The sequence below is a fragment of the Epinephelus lanceolatus genome, chromosome 18 (assembly GCF_041903045.1).
Source record: "Epinephelus lanceolatus isolate andai-2023 chromosome 18, ASM4190304v1, whole genome shotgun sequence".
Taxonomy (NCBI): Eukaryota; Metazoa; Chordata; class Actinopteri; order Perciformes; family Serranidae; genus Epinephelus; species Epinephelus lanceolatus.
In genome coordinates this window covers 35994237-36005230 of record NC_135751.1, presented here as the reverse complement: position 1 = coordinate 36005230, position 10994 = coordinate 35994237, and the positions used below count along the sequence as shown (strand labels likewise).

At 40.6% G+C, this 10994-nt stretch overlaps 1 protein-coding gene across 1 annotated transcript in view; it reads left to right on the top strand.

The window, feature by feature from the left end:
• The first annotated feature begins 213 nt into the window (after positions 1-213).
• gucy2ca (guanylate cyclase 2Ca) overlaps positions 214-10994 on the top strand; it is a 29565-nt gene continuing 18784 nt past the window's right edge. The window contains exons 1-5 of the mRNA XM_033644173.2: positions 214-858; positions 4323-4438; positions 7895-7962; positions 8057-8278; positions 8380-8498. Of these exons, the coding sequence (XP_033500064.1) occupies positions 648-858; positions 4323-4438; positions 7895-7962; positions 8057-8278; positions 8380-8498 (736 nt within the window). The 5' untranslated portion in view covers positions 214-647. The remainder of the gene's footprint in view (positions 859-4322; positions 4439-7894; positions 7963-8056; positions 8279-8379; positions 8499-10994) is intronic.

Here is a 10994-nt window from a genome sequence, read left to right as displayed (position 1 = left end):
TGATACTGCTGTTGTATTCTTACATGTTAGGCTATGACAGGAAAGACTAGTCACCACAGAAGAAGAGATTTGGGAGTAATCTTTGATGTTATTCAGACAGGAGCTGTAATGTGGAGGCAGGTCTTAACTTCATGTTTACAAACAGGATGAAATATGGGCGCAATAAGTTTCTCAGCGAGGTGTCAGTCCAGGTGGAGTGTGGGAGTCTTTCCTGTCCTGCCCACCCTCTGACTGGTGCACTGACTGTCACTTGACTGTTGTTCATTAACGTCTGGAGGACAGGTAGACCAGCCCATACCAAGCTGGAGGATTATTGATCTCAGGCTTTCACTAGAGGAAACAACTGGTGTGAAGACTGAGAAGTTTCTCGTCTTCAATCCACATTTCCACAAGTGGTTTCAGATCCAATTTTCTTCTCTTATCTGGATGCTGGACAGTGAATCAAGACACAGTGGGACTTAGTCACCAAAGGGCTGTGCTCACTTCTGTTTTTGGACTTATGTTGTCAGTGGAGAGGATTTGTTGTACTAACCTGCTTTCAGACGTCCTGTTTATCTGAACAGGGTTATATTTTTTTCCTGACATGTAGAAACTGTGGAAAAGACTCAAAATTCTGAGGGAAACAGAAGGAAATCTCAAGGAGCAAGATGAACAGCTGGCACAGTTTACTTTACCTGGGAGTGTTGATAATGGCGGTGGTCGCCAACAAGATGCTGGAGGACTGTCTGAAATCGAACCGTGAATACAACATGAATGTGGTGCTGGTGGAGGACAACACTTATGAGTGGAGTATGCCGTTTGTGCGGGATGCAGTGGAACAAGCCATTGCAGAGGACACGGAGGAGAACATTAAGCATGGTATGGACTATTAAGGCTGAATGGACGCTACAGATAGTAATAATTTAATACAAGCTGCAAACGAATTGCTTTACGGCAGCCAGTAAAAATGGTTTAGAAAATTAAAAACTAACAAAATAAAACTGAAAAATCAACCCTGGCTGTCAGAAGGTAAATGATATGAGGCAAGTGATATGGATGAACATCAGTTTTAAATAACTGTAAGTTAAGTAATAACAGCTCAGAGTGAAAACTATTAAGTCAAGATGGCTGGTTATGAATGTATGAACTACTTTCTCTGCTGCTGAGTAAGAGGACCTCACCATTGTTGTGTGAATTATTTCAAAAATGATGATAAAGGATTAAAATGTTAAATTAAAGTAGCCCAGCTTGATCATTGGATTTGAGGGGTTATTTCAGGCTTCTTTTTCTCTTTTGCCAGATGAAGCTTTTTATAGATAAATAACCTTTAAAAAATAGATTCACAAATTGATTAGGCTTTTAAAATTTACTTTACAGTTAATTTTTTGTTTTCATGCACGATATGCAATAAATAAATTAATTAATAAATATGATTTGTAGGCCAAGGCATCTCTGTAGCACCACAATGCGTCACTCATGGTATATTGAGACACGTTTTACCACCATCAAAAAGTTGCACTTCCTGCATATCCTGGTTATTGCACACAGCCATGTTGCAATTTCGATAATATCTCATTTAATTTTGTGGCACTAGTTTCTAGATTTTGAATATCAGGGCCAGGCTGGGACGTAAGCGTGAGTGTCCTTTGAAATATTTCAGTCCTGGTTCTGATAAGAGACGTCATTTGGTGCCTTTTTTAATACGAAACTTCGAGAAATGTAAACTTCAAATGCCTTAACACATTAGAGGAACTTTTCCCAAACAATAGATGCTGTTGTTTCTGAGGCCAAGAAATACCTTTAACCAGTGGTGTAGTGGTAGTTGATGAGGTGGGTGCACTACTAGGTAGATAGGTAGGTTACCGATGAGGAAGTGGGCATACTCTCCTATATATTACAATGGCTGTTTAGCTGATAGGTGGGTATACTGTCACTGGATAGAAAAAGAAATGGGTATACCCTGTATACCTGAGTATACCCTCCACTACAACACTGCCTTTAATGTACAACTAAATAAAATAGTCTAAAACTGCAAACATCTTGTTTTGAATTTTTTTATTTTTTTTTATCATTACCATTGTCTTCTGTCCTTGATGGTTTTTGCTGCTCAGTACCATGAACACATTGTGGTTGGTACCGGACAGGCTAGTAGTGAGGAGAAAATGTTGGCATTGTACGTTTCTGCAAACCATAAATATGTAACATTTTCATATGTATCAAATCCAATCCAATCCAATCCACTTTATTTATATAGCACATTTTAAAAACATAAAAGTTTATCAAAGTGCTGCACAGTGATTTACAATACAGAAAAGCGTAATGAGGATTAAAATAAAGATACAGATAATAATGATAAAAATAATTTAAAAATAATTAAGAGAAGAAAGACAAACAGAACAGAGATCAGACATCACACAACTCTCACGCTGAATTAAAAGCCAAAGAGTAAAAGTAAGTTTTAAGACCTGATTTAAAAGTAAGAAGGGTGGGGGACACCTTTATTTCTAGTGGTAGCTCGTTCCATAGTTTAGGGGCCGCCACAGAAAAAGCTCCATCACCTCGTGTTTTTAATCTACTCTTAGGGACAACGAGGAGGAGCTGATCAGCTGACCTCAAAGATCGTGAGGGAGTGTAAGCAATTAAGAGGTCTGAAATATATTGTGGAGCTGATCCGTTTAGTGCTTTAAAAACAAACAATAAAATTTTAAAATTTATTCTAAAATGGACTGGAAGCCAGTGAAGAGAAGCGAGGATGGGGGTGATGTGTTCATGTTTTCTGCTGCATGTTAAAAGGCGAGCAGCAGCATTTTGGACCAGCTGCAAGCGTGCCAGGGAAGTCTGGTTTACGCCACGATAAAGTGCATTGCAGTAGTCCAAACATGTGGAAATAAAAGTATGAATCACTCGCTCGAAATCACTAAAAGATAGAACAGATTTAATCTTGGATAGAAGCCTTAGATAATAAAAACTGTTTTTTTACAACAGAGTTAATCTGTTGGTCCAATTTAAAATCACTGTCAAACTTTACTCCAAGATTAAAAACTGTGGGTTTAAAATAAGGTAAAAGGGGGTCCAGGTCCTTGAGAGGGCCATCATAGGCTCCCTTGGGGTCAAAAATTATTTCAGTTTTTGTTTCATTAAAATTTAAAAAGCTCTGGGCCATCCAGGCTTTGATGTCCCTGAGACTCTTTTTACAGGGAGATATACTTGGGTATTGTCTGCATATAAGTGATATGATATGAGACATCCCTGCATTTCCAGCAGGGATAGTGTTTCACTCTGTTCTGTTCTTTATAAACTATACAAAATGGGCGACGTTTTAACTCATCCCAGCAACGTGGGACTTTATTTAATTCCAGAAGTCAACACATTTAGCTGTCACTAGATCTCACTGCTCTTACACTGTGTCACACTCAAAACGGTCCCCAGAACAACGTGAACTAGGAACAATTCTATTGTTACAGCTAGTGCCCCTAAAAATCGAGTTGGTCTCACTCTGAAGTCGTCAAAATCCGGTGCTTAGGCAGTGACTTGTGGCATCAGAAACCAATGAAAAAAGGCGTCCTTTAATGTCGGCATGTGGACGTGGAAAGTCCATGACCCAAATATCAATATGTGACGAGGTCGGAGTGAGAATGTGTTGTCAAATCAGGTGTTTTGACCCAAAACATGATCTTTAACTAACCATAACCAAGAATTTTTGTGCCTAAACCTAACCACGTGTAAACCAAAGTGTTGCTGAAATGTAAAGTTTCAGTGTGTCCTCTACGTAATTAGGTGCAAATGTAACGTACCTGTGGGTGCAGAAACGTACAATGCCAACATTTTTTTCTGAGTGGGTTGAAATAAGACCAAGGTATTGACTTGTGTAAATGTGTACCATCACCATGTACTATCATCAAGCCTCCTTTATACTAGGTCTATATATGCTGAGAGGGCCTGCGGGGTCCTGACCTTTTGTTGGGGACCACTTGTGTAAACTGCTTTTTCTCAAATGCTTTAAATCCATTTTTAGAAATTACATGTAATATATTAAAGTTCCCTGTCAACCAAACATACCTATGATTTTACAATGTAAAAACCTGTTAAGATGACTTATTATTTACAAAAATAACCCATGATCAGCTTATTTTGTCAGAGGTTAGTCATCTTATTATCAATTTGAAACTCTAGTAATGTTCTGTATTATTGCATGCTGTAATTCTTGACATTCCCCATGGGAGAAATCAGAGGCTAAATTAAGTGAGTGATAAAGTCAATATAATCTAATCTTAACAGCCCAAAGAGATTAATGAGTTCATTTTTTGATGTTAATCACTCTTATCTTCTTTCCATGCCCCAAGGTATTTTAAACTTCACGTTGAAAGCTACCTTCAACGGGTTCAACACTACCATGTACAACCGGCAAGGCTGTGGGAGCAGCACCTGTGAGGGAGTGGCGATCCTCAAGATACTCTATGTGAGTGTGGATGTCTGAAGATGTTTAAAAGGTTTTTTAGTGCATACATTAAGTTCAAATCAGTTAAGGGTGTTATTAAGGGTGAAAATGCTTTAGGTGAAGAGGCACTGAGAGCATGAGATGCTGCTAAAACCATTTACGCACCTGAACTTCCTGACAGAATATGGAATCTTACTGTAGAAAAGTAAACTACCATAAATAGAGACAAGATCTTGGATTTTTCCCACATGGAAATTCTGACTAATCAAGAGCAGCTTTCTCAGACAAGGCATTTGATCTGGTCCGCTTGTAAATGCTGCCGTGAGAACACGAACCAACTCTAGGCAATTATACAACTTTGTGACAAAATTAGTCCCTGATTCAGACCAAAGGAGATGACTCTAGGTCTGAAAGCACCCTTGGTGTGCCCTGCAGTTTGATCTCCTCCCTGTTCATCATATCTTGCCGTTTGAGCAGAAGCTCCAGTGTTACGCTGACAACACAACAAGCAGCAGCTAAGTGCAGCCTGCAGTGCATGCTATGGAAATGAAAAGCTGCAGCGGCTGCTCAAGTCTAACTTTTAGCGGCGAACTGCAGCCAGAGAATACCTGCAGCCAATCAGTGAACAGAGTCCTATGACTCCTGTGACACATTGACCTATGTTACAAAGAATTTCTTGCTGCCTGGCTGCAGAAAAATTTAACTGTGGCGAGCTGCACTTCGCCGCCACTTGGTGTTTTTTTGCGTTATTAAAATGGCGCAGAGGGTAGCCTTCTGCGCTGTGTCTTGACACAGAAAGGGTCAGCAGTAAGAAGGGGTCACTGGTTATGTTCAGGCAACAGAACTATATGGAAATGATTAGGTAGAGATCAAAAATCCCCCTGGCTTTGATTTGCATAAACACTGCTGAAAAGGCTGTGGTGTGTCGCTACAAACAGCCAACTTAGAATGACACAAATGCTGCAAACGATATTGTCGATGGTTGATGGTCTTGAACACTGGGTCAAAGTCCACCTCCATCTCTACCCACCCTGCGCTGACCATGCCCTTGAAACTCTGTCTGTTGCTTTAAGCATCTAATAATGACACAGATAGGTTTACATTAGAGCTGATAGAAAGCCTGGTGCGTCTGACAAAGATGCTAAACACCGCCCAAGCAGTGTATTTGGACGCCCTGGGAGTGTAACCAGGCTGCTGTATTCACTCACTGTGGTTTAGTGTACAGTAATAACAAGTTCCTCTTTTTGTGGTTTGATAGTTTATTATCCTTTGATTATCATTTCGTTGGCACAGTTACATGTCTATGGCTCAATGACAGTGTGGTTATCATGGCTGACATAAATTTAAAATTATATATGAGTTATTTAGTCAAATTAGTTCCAGGACGGTATGTGAAAGTCAGTAAACTAGAATTGCCACTTTGCGGTCATATGCCTCCACAAACCCATCAAATTACACTTACAGTTTACCTCTATGTCTGTGAAAACACGAATGCTTCACACACATCTGAGCTGATCAATCCAGTATCAAATGATCAAATGTCTCCCTTTCTGTTCCTGAGATACGATGTTGAATAATGGCCAGAAAAGTGTTTTTGCAGAACATTATGATGTCACAGTGAAGTTGACCTTTTGGATATATAATGTCACTACTTTATCATTTTATCCTATTAGACATTTTTGTGAAATTTTGTCATAACTAGCATATGAATTCCAGAATTAAGGCCAAAAACATGTTTTGCGAGGTCACAGTGACCTTGACCTTTGACCACCAAAATATAATCAGTTTGTTGTTAAGTCCAAGTGAACTTTTTTGGCAAATTTGAGGAAATTCCCTGAAGGCCCTCATGAGATATCATGAAATTCTGAAATGTGATGGAGACTGACACGAGTGACCTTTGACCTTTGACCAACAAAGTCTTATCTCTTCATTGTTGGAACAAGTGGATGTTTGTCCCAAATTTGAAGAAATTCTCTCCAGGCGTTCTTCAGCTATGTATTGATGAGAATGCAGTGGACAAGGATTCAGTGACCTTGAACTTTGACCACTAAATTCAAATCAGTTCATCCTTGACTCAAAGTAGATGTTTGTGCCAAATTTGAAGAGATTAATCTCTATAGCGGGATTTATACCTACGTACGTCGCCTATGCCGTTGTAAGCATTTATACTTGTGGAGTGGTGTGTCTGTGTCAGTCTGCAGTTACACCTCCAAAACACTGATCAGCGGTGGAGGTTTCTGTGAAGTGCTGTAAAGTTTCGTTGATTCAAAACACAGATTAAACACACATTAAACATGGCTTAATAGAGACAGTTACAAACACAAGTACACAAATCAGCTTCACTATAACTCGCAGCATTCACAGACAAACACTTGTCTTTATCTGGACACATTTTCCCCACAAATACAACATGCTAACGTTATTAGCACAAGTCTATGGCATTTTACATTGTATAAATTAGCCTAGCAGCTAGCGATTTTTTCCTCTTCTCGAGTAAAACCAGGAACAACAGCAACATTTAACAAAGGTAACGCTACACAATTTGGCTCCATTACAACTCACTGGTTCACTGACAAAACAACTGTCCTTTCCTAAACATGTGTTCCAAACAATTACAACATGCTAACATTATTAGCACAAGCCTATGGCATTTTACATTGTATAAATTAGCCTAGAGGCAGGTGACCTTTTCCTCTTCTCATATAAAGCCAGGGACAACAGAGACATTTAACAAAGGTAACGATACATAATTTGGTTTGATTACAGCTGTCAACAACTGTCTTATACTAAACACGTTTTCCAAACAAATACAACATGCTAACATTATTAGCACAAGCCTATCGCATTTCACATTGTATAAATTAGCCTAGCGATGAGTGGAGATTTCCTCTGCTCATATGAAGCCAGGATAAATCACACACAAGACTTGAAATGCTATTTTTGTGGAAGCTTTATTGTCTTCACAATTTATTGTTTATTTTGCTAGAAATTAAAGTAAATAAAAGCTTCGTTTCCACTGAGGAAAATGGTTTCAGCGTAGAAAGATAGACAGGAGGTCTGCGTCACTGCCATACATAGTTAAGCTACAATTCTGTGGAGGTGCACGTCAGGCTATGGCGTAGGTTACAACGTGAGATCACAATGATCTTGACCTTGCAGAAATTTTCTCCATGCAGATGTGCGTACATATGTGCGTATATATGGATGGTGGATGGACATCCGAAAACATATTACCTACAGCCACAGGTGTAAAAGGCATAAAAGGTCAATTTCAGCTGTCAGCACCTCACAGTCACTGATCAACCACTTCTCTGCAGACTCACCATTTTGCACTAATAATATTTTCATTACAGGGTTTACCATCATAGTAGTAGAGGGCGAGGCAGCTGCCTGAGTAGTACAAATTCAATGCTGTATGCTGAACCTCTGGTAGGTGTCTCTGTGATGACAGAATACATGTTCTATGCCTTTCTGCAGGATACAGGTAAACTAGGGTGCGTCATGCTGGGCCCTTCTTGCACGTACGCCACCTTCCAGTTAGTGGAGTGAGTATGCCTCTGTTTCTTTTTAGTTATCTATCACCAAATATCTGACTAATGTCTGACTTTTTAACCCTCCCCTCCATGTTATCTACTTCAGTGATGAAATTGGCCTGTCCCTGAGCATTCCCGTCATCTCTGCTGGGAGCTTCGGCCTCTCATGTGACTATAAGCCCAAACTGACCCGCATTCTGCCTCCAGGACGCAAGATCACAGACTTTTTCGTCAACTTTATGGGGGAAATTTTGCCATTTAAGAGTGACATTTGGAAGCAGGTGTACGTCTACAAGAAGCCCGTTAACGTCACTGAGGACTGCTTCTGGTGAGACAACACAACTTGCGATTCACCTGATTGACCTGCAGCTTCCTTCAGTGCTACAACATGTGTAAGGTTTTTGTTTGATCTCCTTGCTTTTGCAACAGGTACATCAACGCACTGGAAGCACCCTCTGAGAGCTTTGCCACAAAGATAAACAGAAAGATGCTGCGTGGGGAAGTCGACCTGAAGACTGCACTCACCGCTAAGAAAAGACACAGCAACAGTGGGTATTCTGTTATTTTGTTTGAGTTCCATCTCAGTGCAACACATTCTCACTCCAGCCTCGTCACATATTGACGTTTGGTCATAGAAGGTACCCTGGGTGCGTTGCTTGTTGACGTTCTGGGACGCCGTGTCAAGTTCTGCCTGTTGCATGCATTGTCTGTCAAAATACACTTGTGTTTTCACAGAAAATTTAACTTTGACATACAGTCTCTTGATGTTTTTGTTTCCTTCAACAACAAAAACACGTGGCTAGGTTTAGGAAAAAAGAACAGGGTTTGGCTTTAGAATGTTACGGGACATGAACACCGCTCTCTCGTGTGAAAGTCATCATTTGTTGGACCCATCCACCACCCCTCCCACTCACTCTTCTCGGGCTTTCACCACCTTAACTTTAGTCCTGTCCTGTCGCGTTTCCCCCTGACGCCGCCGAGCTCCATTAAACTATAATGGCAACCAGCTGTGCATCATGCCAACGTTAAAGGATGCCTTTTTTTGTTAGTTCCTGACACTGCAAGCCACCGCGGAGTGAGACCAGGCTCTTCAGTGCATTAAGTATTTCTTCCTGAGCTGTCATTTCTCCGACAAAGCTTGAAAACCAAACGACTATGTTGACCTGAAAAACACCATGTCATATCTGCAGTTATCTAATCAGAACAGTCACAACATTAGCATTCATGGAGTGACCAAGAAACAAAACTAGGTTAGACCTTAATGTATGGCTGGACTGTGTTTAGTCAGTATACTGAATTGTGGCCACGCTGTTATAGGTACAGTCCAGTGTGTCTATAATGTAGAGTTCCTTGATATTAAATGTTTATCTGCCATTATCTGTAGTGGTCACTGTAGCATCCACAGACGATTAATGGTCTGGCTCTCTAACTGATGGTTCACAAAGCTTTATTTTCATCTCCAAACATATTATGAACAAGCCTGGTCTTACTCCAAAGTTGTGGAAAGCCAGCACTTGGGCAGTGACTTGCAGCATCAGAAACCAACAAAAAAAAAGGCGTCCTTTAGCGTCGGCATGATGCACAGCCGGTCGCCATTATAGTTTAACAGAGCCTGGCAGTGTCAGGGGGAAAGCGGCAGGACCGGTATTAACGCTGTACACATTTGTTTGGTTTCTCTAAGTAACAGCAACCAACTCTTTTAGAGTAAGAGCATCCACCTTTACAATTTTATTTACACAATAAAAGCGAATTATATGACTATAATAGAGCATGCCGAAGGTCATTTACAGTCACAGTAATAATTGTTCTTTAAGTTTAATGAGGTAGCATATCACATGACATGGTTAAGCTATGTTTGAATCAAATAACTGAGCACTAAATTAATTCAAAAGGATACAATGCAGTAATTGTCGGCTGCTGTGTGTAAACAGTATCGCCAGCGAAAGTAAAAGTGAAAGCCAACCTCAGATTTGTGTGTCCTCTTGACGTTTCGCCTCGCTGTAGACTCGCTGTGTTACTATTCTTTTGGCATTGTTTCCCTGTTTTCTGTAGCTTCCTCTTGGATGTGTGCTGCTTACAGTCTGGCACCTCATTGCTTGCTCTAACTAAAGTCCTGACATCACTTGTGCGCTGTGCACAGGAATGTTCTGAACATAGGAAAATAAATAGGCCTCAGAAAATCCAGGCACAGTCCAGTCCAGTCCATTTTATTTATGTAGCACATTTCAAAAACACGAAGTTACCAAAGTGCTGCACAAAAATACATATAAGCATATACAGAAATATACAGAAATACACATAAGAAATATACAGGTCATAGATACCGAAGCGATACAGACAGTACAGCAAGCTCAAGGGATAAAAAGACACAGAGACAGGTTGGTCTACTTGTCAACCAGAATCAAAAGCCAAGGAAAACAAGTGGGTCTTGAAGCGTGATTTAAAAGATTCTACAGTGGGGGCCATTTTGACATGGGCAGGCAGGTCATTCCATAGCCTAGGGCTACCAAGAAGGCGTGGTCACCTCTCGTTTTCAAACAGCTTTTGGGACCACAAGCCGCAGCTGATCGGCTGACCTCAGTGGCCTTGAGGGGGTGTACACTTTTAGGAGGTTGACTATATATTGGGGAGCTTGCCCATTCAGCGCTTTAAAAATGAACAATAAAATCTTAAAATCAATTCTAAACTTGATCGGAAGCCAATGGAGGGAGGCCAGGATGGGTGTAATGTGCTCACCCTTGCAGGTACCTCTTAGGTGGAGTGCTGCCGCATTTTGAACAAGCTGCAAATGCGCTAGGGAGGCCTGGTTTAACCCCACATACAGTGCGTTGCAGTAATCCAAACGGCTAGAAACAAAAGCATGGTTAACCCCCTCAACGTATGAAAGCACAGGTTTGATTTTGGATACAAGCCTCAAATAATAAAAACTGGACTTCACTACAGCATTTATCTGCTTTTCAAGTTTAAGAGCACTGTCTATTTTAACGCCAAGGTTAGTGACCACAGGTTGAACATAGGGCTGCAGGAAACCCAAGTCACTGGAA